Below are 17445 nucleotides of genomic sequence, written 5' to 3'. Positions count from 1 at the left end.
AGTGTAAGAATAGCAAAAATCCAGTTGCAAAATGCATTATTTAGTGTAGTGTGAATGCTCCCTTTAACTGGTTTCTTTCTAATATGCTAACTGTGAGCAGAAAGCTCTTCCTGTGTCTGAATCTTGTGGTGTAAAGGTCGATTCTGACTGAACCTCTTTCCATACTCCAGGCATTCATATAGCTTCTCCCATGTGTGAATCCTAATGTGCGGTTACGTTGCAAATCCAAAAGTTTTCACACCACAAACATTTATATGGTGTTGTCACACAGCAGGAGCATTTTCCACAGTCCAACATTTATATGGTTTCTCCCCTGTATGAACTTTCTGATGTTTAGTTCAGTTGGTATTCCGAGTGAAGCCCTTTCCACACTCCGAGCATTTATATGGCTTCTCTACATGAACCTTTTGATGTGCAGACAGGTCACCATTCCAAGAAAAGCACTTTCCACATTCCAGGCATTTATATGGTTTCTCCCATGTGTGAACCTTCTGATGTCTAGTTGGTTGAAATTCTGAGAAAAGCACTTTCCACCCTGTATGAATCTTTTGATGTCTAGTTAGGATGGCATTCTGAAAAAAGCACCTTCCACACTCAGTGCACTCGTAGGGCTTTTCCCCTGTGTGAACCTTCTGATGTGCAGTTAGGGTACTATTCTGAGAAAAGCATTTCACACACTCCAAGGATTTGTATGGTTTCTCCCTGGTATGATTCTTTTGATGTGCTATCAGAGTGGTATTCTGAGAGAAGCACTTTCCACACTCCACACATTTATATGGCTTTCCCCCTGTATGAATCTTTTGATGTCTAGTTAGGATGGCATTCCGAAAAAAGCACTTTCCACACTCAATGCACTCGTAGGGCTTTTCCCCTGTGTGAACCTTCTGATGTGCAGTTAGGGTACTATTCTGAGAAAAGCATTTTCCACACTCCATGCATTTGTATGGTTTCTCCCTGATATGATTCTTTTGATGTGCTATCAGAGTGGTATTCCGAGAGAAGCACTTTCCACACTCCAAGCATTTGTATGGCTTCTCCCCAGTATGAATCTTTTGATGTGCAGTTAGGTTGCCATTCTGAGAGAAGCACTTTCCACACTCCAAGCATTTGTATGGCTTCTCCCCAGTATGAATCTTTTGATGTGCAGTTAAGCTGCCATTCTGAGAAAAGCACTTTCCACACTCCACACATTTATATGGCTTTTCCCCTGTATGAATCTTTTGATGTCTAGTTAGGATGGCATTCCGAAAAATGAGCCACATAGAATAACTGTCAGATGTTTCAGAGCTGCAAGACAGGAAGGAAGGAAGGAGAGACATGGAAAGAAAGCAACTTTAAATCACCAGGAGGGCCATGGGGCAACTTTAAGTCACCAGGAGGGCGATGGGGACTTCAAGAGCCACACAATATAAGTAAAAGAGCCACATGTGGCTCCTGAGCCGCAGTTTGGCCACGCCTGGTCAAGACCAATTAAATGTGAAAAAATAGACTGTGTAGCTGTAATTCACTAGTATTTATTACTTTGATCTTGATAATCAGCTCTTATCTTGCTTTAGCACTTCCTGCTTTAACCTTCATCAGGAATCCTTTCAAGTCTTCACTACTTTCTGCCCACAATCTGATGTCATCTGCCTATTTCAAATTGTTAATATGCCTTCCCCCAGTTTCCACTCCACCTTCATCTAAATCTAATCCAGCTTTCCTTTGGATATGTTCTGCATACAGATTGAAGAGTTAAGGAGAGAGAGAAAATAAACCCCTGTCTGATGCCTTGGCCAATGGGAGACCCTTCTGTTTCTTCATATTCTGTCCTAAGAAATATTGCCACTTGGACTCCTAGAGATACGTTTGACATCTCTGGTGCTTGCAACTCCTTCTGGGAAACGTAGTCCCCTGCAACAGCAACACCCAAATGGAATAAAATAGCATTAATACTTGGGAACATGGAACAGAAGGTTTCTTTGTTCATTTGTTGCTTTGTGAGGTACCCTTCTGTGTGTATAAATAAACCTTTTTTGTTTTATGAAACCATCTGCGTTAGTGATCTCTGTCATCTTCAAGCTCAATACAAAAATTTACCTCACAGCAGCAACCCAAAACCTTTCCATTTACTAGAACAAAATAGGAGTCAAGTTGCACCTTTAAGACCAACTTAGTTTTATGCAGAACGTAAGCTTTCAAAAGCTTACTTTCTGAATAAAACTAAGTTGGTCTTAAAGATGCAACTTGACTCCTATTTTGTTCTACTACTTCAGACCAACACGGCTGCCCACCTGGATCTTTTCATTTACTGTTCTTGGAACATCTTCTCACTTAGGGGAAGCCTTATATCATGAGAACAAAAAGGAAACACTGTGGAAATGTGCTCTGAAATTCAAGAGGGTCAAAGAAAGATGGGGTAGAATAAAAGGGAAAAGAGCCTTACACACAGAGGCCAGGGTCTCATAATTTTCCTCCATCACTTCCCAGAAGAGTTTTCTTTGGCTTCGATCCAGCAGAGCCCATTCCTCCTCTGTGAAGGACACGGCTATCTCCTCAAAGGACACTGGGGATCTCTGAAAGAGGAAAATAGGGCCCAGTTGATAATGGATTCCAATCCCTGAGCATTCAAGGAAGGAAGATATATCTTATCACCTGCTCAATTGATTAAAAAAGGAAATACATCAAACCAATGGCAATGAAAATTGAGTTTGTTTCTTTTTCAGCCACTGACAGGTATAATATACTGAAAATTTCCAAGAAATAGAAATCTATAAAATTGCACAAAACTGGGCTCCTCTTGGTACCCGTAGGCTGAGTATAACAAACTTTAACATATAACAAAGTATTTATTACACACTAACAATAACCAATTAAAAACAAGATAGATACACAAGGCAAGGGAAAGAGTCCAGGCTGCTGGTGGACATGGATAGAGGTAGCTGAGAAACACCTGGCTGTGCTGATCCCCTGGAGCAGATGGTATGCATCTGACAATGTTCAAAGAACTTTTTAGAGAGTTTGCAGAGCCTTTGTCCATCATCTTCCAGACCTCTTGGAGGACAGGGGACATGCCACAAGACTGAAGGAGGGTGAATGTCATCCCCAATTTTCAAAAAAGGGAGAAAGGATGACCCAGGAAACTACAGGCCAGTCAGTCTGACTTCTGTCCCAGGGAAAATACTGGAGAAGATTTTAAGGGGAACAAAATGCAAGTATCTAAAGGACAACTTGGTGATCTGGTGAAGTCAGCACAGATTTGTCCCCAATAGGTCCCTGATGGTGTCCTGCAAATTGTGTTAATTCTCTCAGACTGTTGGAGCATATCTGGAGTGGGAGGAGAGGAAACTTCTGGAGGGAGGTGGGCAGAACGGAGGGTGCTAATCGTCACTGTAGGCTTCCCAAACCTCCCGCCCTGGCGGGGGATCCCAGGATTTACAGCCTCCGTCCCCGCTCTCCCAAAAAACAGAAGCGGGGGGAGGGGGGAAACGGTGCCAAGGAGCGTGGCGAGCCGCCCCATCTCGGAGGAGCAGCTAAGGTGAACCAGAGAAGAGGCGGCAGCAGCGCAATGGCATTGCCTGCTCCGCCTCTGAGGTAAAATCAGAGAAGGGGAGGATGGAGGCAGGCCAGGAGTGTGGCGAGCCGCAAATCTGGGTCCTTCTAGGACCTGGACTCGCGGCTCGCCACGCTCCTGGCCTGCCTCCACCCTCCCCTTTTCTGATTTCACCTCAGAGGCGGAGCGGGCGACGCCGCTGCGCTGCCACCTCTTCTCCACTTCACCGTAGCTGCTCCTCCGAGATGGGCTCAACCTGAGCCCATCTCGGAGCAGTTACGGTGAAGCGGAGAAGAGGCAGCAGCAGCGCAGCGGCGTCGCCCGCTCCGCTCCGCCCCGCCTCTGAGGTGAAATCAGAGAAGGGGAGGGTGGAGGGAAGGAAGACATTTAAAAAGGTGTGCCGTCCCTTGAAATGCGATGGCCAAAACTCCCGTTGGGGTTCAGTGATGCTTGTCACACCCTTGCTCCTAGCTCCACCCCAGTGTCTCCTGGCTCCACCCCCAAAGTCCCCAGAGATTTCTTGAATTGGACTTGGCAACCCTACGTCACTGTCCTCCATATGCTCCCACTTCTGTATGCTGGCGTTATTTAAACCCCATTGCTGTTATAAGTCTCCTAAAACAGGGAAATCAATGGCTTCTTCATCAGGAGTTAACTATTTTACTTCCCTTTTCAATATTATATTTTTCTACAAACTGCCCCATCTTATTATTTCTGTAGTCACTCATAGGGTCAGGTGTTTTTTTTAGCAGGAACACACAGGAACGCAGTTCCGGCTGGCTTAGTGTCAGGAAGTGTTGCCTAATATGCAAATGAGTTTCTGCTGGGCTTTTTCTACACAAAGCCCTGTGCAAAACAATAGTGGCATAAGGGGTGTGTGGCCTAATATGCAAATGAGTTCTTGCTAGGCTTTTTCTACAAGAAAAGCCCCATATAGAGTCGTCATAAGTCAGACATGCAAGGCTGTTTTTGTAGCAGGAGCTCCTTTGCATATTAGACTACACACCCCTGATGCAGCCAGTCCTCCTGGAGCTTACCATAGGCCCTGTACGAAGAGCCCTGTAAGCTCCAGGAGGACTGGCTACATCAGGGGTGTGTGGCCTAATATGCAAAGGAGCTCCTGCTACGAAAAAAAGCCCTGCGGACACGACTTCACAGCACTTAACAAATACACACACAATGTCTACAAACCTGCTTTTATGGATGCCCCGGAGATGCCCTCACGAGGACCTTTGTTGTGAAGAGCAGTTGTCAAATTCTGTTTGTGATTGCAAACTTGTAGGTCCACTACCGATTTGAATATGTAATACAGTTTGTTCCTTGTATATTTGATATATTCCTTATGTATACGAGACAGACAGCATTTCTGTGTTACCACTAGCTTCATTTGCAGGCCAACTTTCTCACTGGGACTCAATGCAGATTGCACACATGATATGAACTATTCAGCAAATCCGCAAGCAAATTATAAACTACAATTAAAAAAAACAAAACCTGAATCTAACAGCAAAGATTCTTTAAAAACCCAAGTAATGCAGTGGGGCTGGGAAAACCTTATTCCTCATAGAAATCCCTTTTTGAGATGATCTGTTATACCCCAGAGTTCTGCTCCTGGTATGAGAATGCCCTCCTGAATAATTGTTTTGTAAATTAAATGGGTAATGGAGTATTCTAATGTTGTTTTCCACAAGACACCAATTTTTATTTTATTTATTTAGTAGGCTTATATTCTGCCTTTTCCCGTAAATGGGCTCAAGGCAGATCTTTCTTTTCTGAAACTTCTTTATGCTGAATCAGATTGTTGATCCATCCATGTCAGTATTGTCTACTTGGACGGGAAGTTGCTCTCCAAGCAAAAGAGGGGTTTTTTTCATCATCTACTACAGGGGTGTCAAACATGCGGCCTGGGGGCTGAATCAGGCCCTTGGAGGGCTCCTATTAGGCCCCTGAGCAACTGGATGTCATCTGCTTCCTTCTCCCTCTCTTGCTTCCTTCTGCATCACAGCTTGCTTTGCCAGGCCTGTTCAATCACACAGAAGCTATAGAGCAAAGCCTCTATTTTCTCGATTGGCTGAGGCTCCTGCCTTGGGAAGTAATAACTTGCTTTGCCAGGCTCTCTCAATCACACAACAGAGCTTTTCTTCCTTCTATAGGCTGAGGCTCCTCCCCCTCCTGGTCCTCTGAGGAAGGAAGGAAAGAGCCAGAGCTTCCTTTGCCCAGTTCCCTGGCTCGCACGCAAGAGATACAAAGAAAGCACCTTTAAGACCAACAAGTGCTAATGTTTCAAGCATGTTTTATTTTAAACTTTTAAAAAATCACAGAATCATAGAGTTGGAAGGGACCTCGAGGGTCATCTAGTCCAACACCCTGCACAATTCAGGAAACTCACAAACACCTCCCCCTAAATTCACAGGATCTTCATCGCTGTCAGATGGCCATCTAGCCTCTGTTTAAAAACCTCCAAGGAAGAAGAGCCCACCACCTCCCGAGGAAGCCTGTTCCACTGAGGAATCGCTCTAATGGTCAGGAAGTTCTTCCTAATGTTGAGCTGGAAACTCTTGATTTAATTTCAACCCATTGGTTCTGGTCCTACCTTCTGGGGCCACAGAAAACAATTCTGCATCATCCTCTATATGACAGCCCTTCAAGTACTTGAAGGTGGTGATCCTATCACCTCTCAGCTGCCTCCTCTCCAGGCTAAACATCCTCAGCTCCTTCAACCTTTCCTCATAGGACTTGGTCTCCACACCCCTCACTATCTTCGTCGCCCTCCTCTGGATCCGTTCCAGCTTGTCTATATCCTTCTTAAAATGTGGTGCCCAAAACTGAACACAATACTCCAGGTGAAGTCTTACTAGAGCAGAGTAAAGCGATACCATCACATCATGTGATCTGGACACGATACTTCTGTTGATACAGTCCAAAATTGCATTTGCCTTTTTAGCCACCTCATCACACTGTTGACTCATGTTCAGTGTATGATCCACTAAAACCCCTAGATCCTTTTTGCACATACTACTACTAAGACAAGTCTCCCCCATTCTATAACCATGCACTGGATTTTTCCTACATAAATGCAAAACTTTACATTTATCCCTGCTAAAATACATTTTATTGATTTTAGCCCAGTTTTCCAGCCTGTCAAGGTCATCCTGTATCCTGTTTATGTCTTCTGTGTTTGCAACCCCTCCCGATTTAGGATCATCTGCAAATTTAATAAGCATTCCCTCTATTCCTTCATCCAAATCATTGATAAAGATGTTGAACAAAACAGGTCCCAGGACAGATCTTTGAAGCACTCCACTTGGATGAGGAACCATTCACAAGCACTCTTTGGGTGCTATCTGTCAACTGGTTACAGATCCACCTAACGGTAACAGGATCCAAACCACATTTTACCACCTTGTCAACAAGGATAGTATGTGGAACCTTATAAAAAGCCTTACTGAAATCAAGATAAACAATGTCTACAGCATTCCCTTGATCCAGCAAGGTGGTCACTTTCTCAAAAGAAGAGATCAGGTTAGTCTGACATGACTTGTTCTTGAGAAAACCTTGCTGGATCTTAGTAATCACATCCATTCTTTCTAAATGTTCCAGGACCGATTGTTTGATAATTTGTTCTAAAACTTTTCCAGGTATAGATGTCAGGCTGACAGGTCGGTAGTTACCCGGATCCTCTTTTTTCCCCTTCTTGAAGATGGGGACAACATTCGCCTGCCTCCAATCTTCCGGCACCTCTCCTGTTCTCCAAGAATTCTCAAAAATAATAGTCAGAGGCTCAGAAATTACATCCGCAAGCTCTTTTAGAACCCTTGGATGCAATTCATCTGGCCCTGAGGACTTAGTTTCATTTGAAGAAACTAGGTGTTTATGTACTACCCTTATGCTGATCCTAGGTTGGAACGTCGTACCCTCCTTATATGTTCTGTTTTTGCCATACTGAGCACCGTTTCCGTCAGAAGAGAAGACTGAGGAAAAGTAGGTATTGAGCTATTCCGCCCTCTCTTCATTACCTGTTACAATTTCACTTTCTTGCCGTCGCAATGGGCCTATCATGTCCTTGCTCTTTTTCTTACTCTGAACATAAGAAAAGAACCCTTTTTTGTTGTTTTTAGCATCTTTGGCCAGCCTAAGCTCATACTGAGCTTTAGCTTTCCTAACTTTTTCTCTACAAGCACTGATTTGTTTATATTCATCCTTAGTTATAAGGCTCTCCTTCTAATTCCTAAAGGAGTCTTTTTTATTTCTCAAGTCTTTAGAGAACTGTTTATGGAGCCACTTTGGCTTCTTTAGGCTTTTTCCATTTTTTCTTCTCATTGGAATTGTCTGTGATTGTGCTTTCAGTATTTCGCTTTTAAGAAACTCCCACCCCTCCTGAACACCTTTCCTCCTAAGTATTTCTGTCCATGGGATTTTACCCAGCATAGTTCTAAGTTTATCAAAGTTTGTCTTTCTGAAGTCCAACCTTTGTGTTTGTCTGTGTCCCTATAAAGTTTATATCCTTGTTAGCTGGCATTACATTTTATGACATACATGGCCCGGCCTGACAAAATCTCATTTATGTCAGATTCGGCCCTCATAACAAATGAGTCTGACACCCCTGATCTATTACCTTGGATCTTCTGCATGCCAGGCAGAGGCTCTTCCATGGAGCCACAGCCCTTCTCCATTTCAGCTCTCAGTTTTATTCCGTTCACAGAGGTTTGTTCTTTCCCCCCATTCTTTGTAAACCAGCCTTTCAGTCTTTGCCACACCCACTCTGCTTTTTATGGGCAGATCAGTTGCTTAGAGATATGCAGGAATTGAAGAGTATTCAGTATACTAATCTGCAGTCCGAACTCCCTGCTCACGACCTGAGTTCTATCCTGGCGGAAGCTAGGTTCAGGTAGCCGGCTCAAGGTTGACTCAGCCTTCCATCCTTCCGAGGTTGGTAAAATGAGTCCCCAGCTTGCTGGGGGGAAAGTGTAGGAAGGAAGGGCTGAGGAAGGCAATGGCAAACCACCCCTTAAAAAAGTCTGTCGTGAAAACGTCATGATGCGATGTCACCCCAGAGTCAGAGACGACTGGTGCTTGCATAGGGGACTACCTTTACCTTTATAACAGTATTATCCTCATGATTGGATTATTGCAGGGGTGGGGAACCTTTTTTCTGCCAAAGGCCATATGGATATTTATAACATCATTCGCATCATTATCAACAGTACTCCGCCAAGGGAGAATGATTCAGGCCAGCAAAATTAATGCAAATAATTGTTTTTTCTATTTGAAGTCATGTAGGGAAAGCCTAATCTGGCACACACACACACCCTGCCCACCACCCTAGGCAAATGCATAGGTCCAGGGCTTTTTTGTAGAAAAAGCCCAGCAGGAACTCAGTAGCATATTAGACCACATCCCCTAATATTAGCATGTTAGGTCACACACTCATTAGCATATTAGGCCACACCATCTGGGATAATCAAGTGCAAACTGAACTGTGACAGTAACTTTTCCAGGCCCTGCAGCAATACTGGCTGGCCAGCCAGGCCCCAGGGAGGCTGCCACATGGCTCGGTTCGGTCCAGCAATCCCTGAGGGCCACACCAAGTGACCTCGAGGGTCATATATGGCCCTCGGAATGGAGGCTCCCCACCCCTGGATTATTGCAACATGCTGTATTTATACTATTCATATGGTATCTCCCTTGTGAAACTTTTCATGACCAGTTAAGGATGTCATGGAAAGAAGAGCACTCTCCACACTCCAGTTATTTATATGGCATCTCCCCTGTGTGAACCTCCACAGTACAGTTACGTTGCCATTGTGAGAATGGCATAAGAACATAAGAGAAGCCATGTTGGATCAGACTAATGGCATCCAGTCCAACACTTGGTGTCACACAGTGGCCAAAAAGCAGGTGCCATTAGGAAGTCCACCAGTGGGGCACTTTCCACACTCCAAGTGTTTATCTAGTTTCTTCCTTCTATGACTCTTTTGATGTGAAGTTAGGTGAGTATTCCGAGAGAAGCACTTTCCACATTCCAAGCATTTGTATGGTTTTTCCCCTGTGTGAATCTTTTGATGGGAAATGAGGTTGCCATTCTTAAAGAAGCACTTTCCGCACTCCAAGCATTTATAAGGCTTCTCCCCTGTATGAATCTTTTTATGTGTAGTTAGGTTGCCATTCTGAGAGAAACACTTTCCACATTCCAAGCATTTATACGGTTTCTCCCCTGTATGAATCTTTTGATGTCTACTTAGTTCACCATTCCGAGAGAAGCACTTTCCACACTCCAAGCATTTATATGGTTTCTCCTGTGTATGAATCTTTTGATGTGTAGTTAGATTGCAATTCTGAGAGAAGCACTTTCCGCATTCCAAGCATTTATATGGTTTTTCCCCTGTGTGAATCTTTTGATGGGAAATAAGGTTGCCATTCTGAAAGAAGCACTTTCCACACTCCAAGCATTTATAAGGCTTTCCCCCTGTGTGGATCTTTTTATGTGTAGTTAGGTTGCCATTCTGAGAGAAACACTTTCCACACTCCAAGCATCTATACAGTTTCTCCCCTGTGTGAATTTTTTGATGGGCAGTTAGCTGACCATTCTGAGAGAAGCACTTTCCGCACACCAAGCATTTGTATGGTTTCTCCCTGGTGTGAATCTTTTGATGTCTAGTTAGTTCACCATTCCAGGAGAAACACTTTCTGCACTCCAAGCATTTATATGGTTTCACGCTTGAATGAATCTTTTGATGTGTAATTAGGCTGCAATTCTGAGAGAAGCACTTTTCACACTCAAAGCATTTGTAGGGCTTCTCCGCTCTGTGAATCTTTTCATGTGCACTTAGGTAGCCATTTCGTGAAAAGCACATTCCACACTCCAAGCATTTATATGGTTTCTCCCCTGTATGAATCTTTTGATGTGCAGTTAGGCTGCCATTCAGAGAAAAGCACTTTCCACACTCCAAGCATTTATATGGTTTCTCCCCCATATGAATCTTTTGATGTACAGTTAGGTGGTCATTCCGAGAAAAGCACTTTCCACAATCCAAGCATTTATATGGTTTTTCCCCTCTGTGAATCTTTTGATGTCTAGTTAGTTCACCATTCCGGGAGAAACATTTTCTGCACTCCAAGCATTTATATGGCCTCTCTCTTGAATGAATCTTTTGATGTGTAGTTAGGTTGCAATTCTGAGAGAAACACTTTCCACACTCAAAGCATCTGTAGGGCTTCTCCCCTCTGTGAATCTTTTCATGTGCAGTTAGGTAGCCATTCAGAGAAAAGCACTTTCCACACTCCAAGCATTTATATGGTTTCTCCCCTGTACAAATCTTTTGATGTGCAGTTAGGCTGCCATTCAGAGAAAAGCACTTTCCACACTCCAAGCATTTATATGGTTTCTTCCCTGTATGAATTTTTTGATGTACAGTTAGGTGGTCATTCCGAGAAAAGCACTTTTCACAATCCAAGCATTTATATGGTTTCTCACCTCTATGAACTTTTTGATGTGCAGTTAGAGTGCTATTCTGAGAAAAGCCCTTTCCACATTCCATACATTTACACTTTTTCCAGCATGTTGTAACTTTCTGATATATTTTAACATCATCATGGAATTTGTGGCTGAACCCTTTTTGATTCACAGCATCATTATGCCTTGCATTTCTCTTTCCTGTTTCATCTTGGGCTGAGACGTCACACTTATTTCTACTCTGACAGGAAACCAGTTCCTTTCTTTGCTTCTGTTTTACCACTCCACCCCTAGATCTTGCATCCATCTGCTGAGTGATGCCTTTTTCCACAACTCTCCTTCTCGATTCCTTCTCACTCACCATCTCCCTCGCATCTCCCACTGTAAAAGAGAGATACAAATCAATTAAGAATGGAAAGTTATCAACAACGATTAACAGGTAAAGTGTGTAGTGAATGGTATTTTCTACAATTAGATCCTGGGGTGTGGAAAAACTTCAGCAATGTTTAACCACACACTCAGATTTCTTGAAAGAGAAGAAATGGGTGGAAAAAGTAAGAGGAAAGGGATTTATTGCTTCTGTTGTAGAAACTTGTTCTTGAGATCACATTAAGGTTAATATGTTCTCTGGTGTTTTTTCAGGGAACACGTTAAACAGAGCATGAAGATAAATGCTTTTTAAAATCTTGAATGTTACTAAAATCATTTAAAATAAAAAATAAAATGTGGAAAAATTTAAATTCAGAGATTAGACACACAAACAGACAAGATCGATCTTTCAACAAAATGGGGCTTACAAAAAATTTTTTGGAAAAAAAGTACATTGAGGAGTTTAAAAAGGTAAAGGTAGTCTCCTGTGCAAGCACCAGTCATTTCCAACTCTGGGGTGATGTTGCTTTCCCAACGTTTTAACAGCAGACTTTTTACGGGGTGGCTTGCCATTGCCTTCCCCTATACTTTCCCCTCAGCAAGCTGGGTACTCATTTTACTGACCTCGGAAGGATGGAAGGCTGAGTCAACCTCGAGCCCGCTACCTGAATCCAGCTTCTGCTGGGATCAAACTCAGGTCCTGAGCAGAGCTTTGGACTGCAGTATTGCAGCTTTACCACTCTGCACCACGGGGCTCTTACACTGAGGAGTTACAACACCCCAGATGGCAGAGTGTGGAATTTATTTTTCTACATTGCAGCTAAATAAACAGAACCCCCATTTTGTTTTTCCAGGGGAAGGAAGGTGGAAGAGTTTCTGTCCTGGGGGAGGGGTGGGAGGACAAAGGACAAAGTTCACTTCCTCATTCTTCCAAACTTCCGAGATATTCCCTGAATGGAAGAACAGGAAAGAGAAAGGGATTCCCTCCTCCAATTCATCTGGTCATCATTGATTTCCTCAGATGATTTGAGGAAAAAAGAGGATGCAAGCATGGTCCTTGCCTGGCTTGGCTTCTACTGGGACTTGCTCTGAACTGGCCAAGGAAGAGCAGAATGTTAGGAGGAAAAGTGCTGCTGCCTTCCAAATCCCAACTCATCACCTGGAACGGGGCTGCAGCATCTCTTGCCTGGCTTCTCTTCTCTTGCTGACCACCTTCCTCACAGTTGGCTCCCATGTTCTCCCCCACCCAGTTTTACCTAGAACTTTCATATGAACATATAAAGCTGCCTTATACTGAATCAGACTCTTGGTCCATCAAAGTCAGTATTGTCTACTCAGACTGGCAGTGGCTCTCCAGGGTCTCAGCTGAGGTTTTTCACACCGACTTGCCTGGACCCTTTTTTAGTTGGAGATGCTGGGGATTGAACCTGGGACCTTCTGCTTCCCAAGCAGATACTCTACCACTGAGCAACCATCCCTCCCCATCCCATCCCTCCCTCCCTTTCCATTAAGCTCATCCAATTCCACTCCAAGGCATGGTGCCTCAGAAGCGCCACAGGCAGGGATCCTTACTCAGCACTGCAACTAAAGAGCCTCCTCTCTAAAACCCCCTTTATAAATGCCGTGGACTGAACCACGGAGTTTCAGGATGCAGATCAGAAGCTCTGTCACTGAGCAAGGGACCCTTCTCTACCCTAGTGAAATCAATGAGGCCTTTGGTGTAGTGGTTAAGTGTGCAGACTCCTATCAGGGAGGACAGGGTTTGATTCCCCACTCCTCCACTTGTAGTTGCTGGAATGGCCTTGGGTTAGCCATAGCTCTCGCAGAGCTGTCCTTGAAAGGGCAGCTTCTGGGAGAGGTCTCTCAGCCCCACCTACCTTACAAGATATCTGTTGTGGGGGAAGAAGATAAAGGAGATTATAAATTGCTCTGACACTGATTCAGAGTGAAGGGCAGAGTATAAATCTGTGGTCTTCTCCTCCTCCTCCTTCTCCTCCTCCCCCCCCACATCAACCTTATCCATTCAAACAAGAGCCACTCCACATCAAAACATAAAATGTGAAAAAGAAAAGAGGAGCTGCGGGAATTTTCAAGCAGCAACCTAGCAAGATATTGCCCATCTCTTCATCCACAGGTTTCACTTTACAGCATGACACAAAAGTATTTAATGCTTTCTTTTTGGGGTGCTGTAAGATTCCCCAGGTGTAGGAGCTCTGTTCTTTCTTCTGTGGCAAATGAAAGTGTACCCTGAAATCAAACAAGGTCAAATACAGATGCTACCCCCATCCCTTCTCTTCCGTGATCATAACGGAAGGGAAAAGAACTTTACCTAGAGAGGCCACAGTCTTGTAATTTTCCTCCATCACTTCCCAGAAGAGTCTTCTTTGGCTTGGATCCAGCAGGGCCCATTCCTCCTCCGTGAAGGACACGACTACCTCCTTAAAGGACACTGGGGATCTCTGAAAGATGAAAATACAGCCCACTTGATCATCTGTTTCTGGCCCTGACCATTCAAGAAAGAAAAATAAATCCCATCAACCAGTCAACTGATTAAAGCATGCAATACATCAAACCAATGGTGAGGAGAATTGCATTAGTTTTTGTTTCCACTTCTGGCAGGTAAAATACTCTGAAAGAAACATAAACTCAGACCACTGTAAAGAACTGGCTTCTCTTGGTCAAGATCCATCAAATGTGGGTGGAAAAATAGACTGTATAGCTGACATGATACTACCTTGCATGTTAAACCCCAGAAATATCACTTTGAGGGGAGGTTTCTGCTTTAAACATTTTTGTCTGCAAGACTTTCTGTCTTACTCTAAAGCGGTGATCCCCAACCTTTTTGGCCCCAAGGACTGGCCCTAGGGCCGGCAGGGTGGGGGCACTCTATTCGGCCTCCCCCCGCCCCCCATGGCACCTCCTCCTCTCCCCATTTTTCTCCCGTTTCCTCCTCCCTCCTTCATTGCCTCCCCACACAACTTCACCACCTCCTCCCACCGTTTTCACCATTTTAGGGCCAGGGAAGGAACCGTGAAGTGCCTCCCAGGCCGACCTCCCCCAGCCGATCGATTGGAAAACCTCCGCCACGGCGGTGAGCAATGTTGCCCTTGCCTCCTTCCCTTCCTCGGCCTTAAAATGGTGGAAACGGGGGGAGGAGGAGGCACCACGAGGGAGGGGTGTGAGGCTGCATGGCCCACTGCAAACAGGCTGCGGCCCAGTGCTGGTCCCCAGCCCGGGGGTTGGGGACCCCTGTTCTAAAGCTTGCTTCCACTTCTATATAGACAGCCCTAATTAAAGCCAATGTGTCTTTTGTTCTGTTTTTAACCTGACAAACCAAAGGCCTATTCACCCCAGACCATGTGATCATTGGGGCTTGATATGTGAGAGATGCACGGCACAAAACACCAGCACAAACCTGTTGCCTCAGAGACCTTTCCAGGTATTTGTGCACTGTGGAATGACTAGGGTTGCCAAGTCCAATTAAAGAAAAATCTGGGGACTTTGGGGGCGGAGCCAGGGGAGTTTGGGGGTGGAGCCAGGAGACATTGGGGGTGGAGCCAGGAACAAGGGTATGACAAGCTTAATTGAACTCCAAGGGAGTTCTGGCCATCACATTTTTTTTTTTTAAACTTTAAATTTTTATTAATTTTTCAACAATAACCAACAACTCAGATACACGCTTAGTAATCGAATAGATACAATAATATACCTACATTACATTTGTGTCTTAGTTATCTTTTAAGTTAAATTAACTAGAGCTCATCTTAGTCCTATTATCATTACACTCAGTTGCAAAATTCTAATATACTACAAAACAATATATAATCTTTAAATATACTTTTCAATAGTATGAAAAATCAATGTATTTTTTTGGGACATGCTTTTGAGGATCTTCTTTCGAATTTATATAGTTAAAAAAAGGAAACCATTTTTCAATAAAGTTATTATTCTTCTGTTGTATATCCATTGCTCTTATTTGTATAGCCAGTTTATCTAATGCTGCTACCTCCCACACTTTAGTCAACCATTGTTGTATCTTAGGGGACGCTTCTCGTTTCCAATGTTGGGCTACCAATAACTTTCCTGCCATCAACAAAAGAGTTATTAATTCCTTTCTCAAATGAGTAAGTTTTAAGTTGGGCCAATAATTTAAGAGAAAAGATTCTGGGGTAAAAGGGATATCGTCATCGGCAATAATATCTATTATGTATTTAATTTCCCTCCAAAATTTGTTAATTTCTGGCACAGCCACCACAATGTAAAAATGATCCTTCCTGCTGACAGTTCTTCCAACATTCAGAAGTAGGCTTTATATGGGCTAAAAATAGTTTTTTGGGTGTCAAATACCATCTTGAAAAAAGTTTGTAGTTTTGAAGTTTCAAATTTAGTGAATATGTGGTGTAAAGTGGAGATTCCCAGATAGTCTGCCATTGTTCCAACGTAAAGGACATACCACAATCTTTCTCCCAGGCTTTCTGTTGGCTTGTAACTTCGGACCAATCTTTAGCATTAAGTAGATTATAAATAGTCGATGTCAATGTTTTGGTTTGTTTTAGATTCTTTTTCAACATATTCTCAAAGGTTGTTAACGGCCTATCGATCACTTCTACAATTCTGGGATTGTGTAAAATAAAATATATTTGTTGATACTGAAACCATGGAATTGGTATTTTATATGAGTTTCCAATTGTGTTTTAGTCAGCATTTGTCTATTCTTGATGATGTTTTGAAATTGGAAGATACCCGCCTCTCTCCAAACTCTAAAGTCTTCGGGTGCACGGGCCTGGTTTAAACCATGCTTGTCCTAAGAAGCTTGCCATCGGCGAGGTGGATGGTATTAAAGTTTTTTTGTGCTTATCCCAAAGTTTTAAAGTCAAGGATAGATAAGGGTTATTGTCAACAATAAAGTGTCTATCTTTTGGAGTGTTCCAAATGGCTTCCATAGATTGTCCCCCTACTAAGTAAGATGCCTCAATTTTTACCCAAGGTTTATCACAATCTTTTATTGCATACAGTAATATATTTTTTAAATTTGCAGCTAAATAGTACGCTTCTAGATTGGGTAAACCCAACCCCCCCTGTTTTATTGGCCTCGTCATTAACTTAAACTGAAATCTTGGTTTTTTGTTTGACCACAAAAATTTAGAAATAAACTTTTGTCTATCTCTGAATTCTTTGGGAGAAATATCGCAGGGTAAGTTATAAAATAGAAATAAGTATTTAGGAAGGACAAAAGTTTTAATCATATGGATTTTTTCTAACAAAGTTAAATTTAGTTTGTTCCATTGCTCTAATTGTGTTTTAATAGTGCTATCTATTAATTTGTAGTTGACAGTATAAAGATCCTGTAAATTCAATGGTATTTGGATACCTAAATGTCGAATAGATTTTTGGACCCACTTAAAAGGAAAGGCGTTTAGTAAGTTTAATTTAGTACTCGGGGACATAACAATAGGGTATAATTCAGATTTTGTATAGTTAATCGTGAAACCTGATACCGCACTGAATTTTGAATATGATGCAATAATGATGTAATAGATTGGAGAGGATTAGTGAAGTAAAATACGGCATCATCTGCAAACAAACTTAATTTATATTCCTCTTTCCCTACAGAGATACCAGTTATCAATGTCTCATTACGTACGGCAAAGGCCAGTGGTTCTATAGACAGGGCAAATAGGATAGGAGACAGGGGGCATCCCTGCCTCGTACCCCTATGTAGATCGAAATCCTCTGATCTATAATTATTCACGTAAATTTGTGCTATTGGCTTAGCGTATAATGCTTCGATGGAGGTTAGAAATTTTTGACCAAATCCCATATACTGTAACAAAGTAAGAAGATAGGGGACCTCCACCTTATCGAAGGCCTTCTCTGCGTCAATGGCCAAAAGGACTGATTCTTCCTTTCTTTGCTTTCCCAGAATAATTAAGTCCAATGTTTTACGGATATTGTCCGTTAAAGTTCTTGTGGGAATAAATCCTGACTGGTCACTATGTATATAGTTTGCAATAATTTTATTCAATCTGTTGGCCATTAAAGCAGAGAAGAGTTTAAAATCATTATTTAAAACAGAAATAGGTCTAAATGA

The 17445-nt window shown here is 42.9% G+C and overlaps 1 protein-coding gene and 1 pseudogene across 1 annotated transcript in view; both read right to left on the bottom strand.

Annotated features, from left to right (window-relative positions):
* Positions 1-263: 263 nt before the first annotated feature.
* On the bottom strand, positions 264-1262 carry LOC132571868 (zinc finger protein ZFP2-like; annotated as a pseudogene).
* Positions 1263-9197: 7935 nt separating this feature from the next.
* LOC132571866 (zinc finger protein 420-like) overlaps positions 9198-17445 on the bottom strand; it is a 452634-nt gene continuing 444386 nt past the window's right edge. Inside the window, exons 8-10 of the mRNA XM_060238658.1 lie at positions 13684-13813; positions 9461-11366; positions 9198-9225 (exon numbers count right to left, since the gene is read on the bottom strand). Coding sequence (XP_060094641.1) covers positions 9198-9225; positions 9461-11366; positions 13684-13813 — 2064 coding nt within the window. The remainder of the gene's footprint in view (positions 9226-9460; positions 11367-13683; positions 13814-17445) is intronic.

The sequence above is a fragment of the Heteronotia binoei genome, chromosome 5 (genome assembly GCF_032191835.1).
Source record: "Heteronotia binoei isolate CCM8104 ecotype False Entrance Well chromosome 5, APGP_CSIRO_Hbin_v1, whole genome shotgun sequence".
NCBI classification, from domain to species: domain Eukaryota; kingdom Metazoa; phylum Chordata; class Lepidosauria; order Squamata; family Gekkonidae; genus Heteronotia; species Heteronotia binoei.
This window is presented reverse-complemented; position numbering and strand designations above follow the sequence as displayed.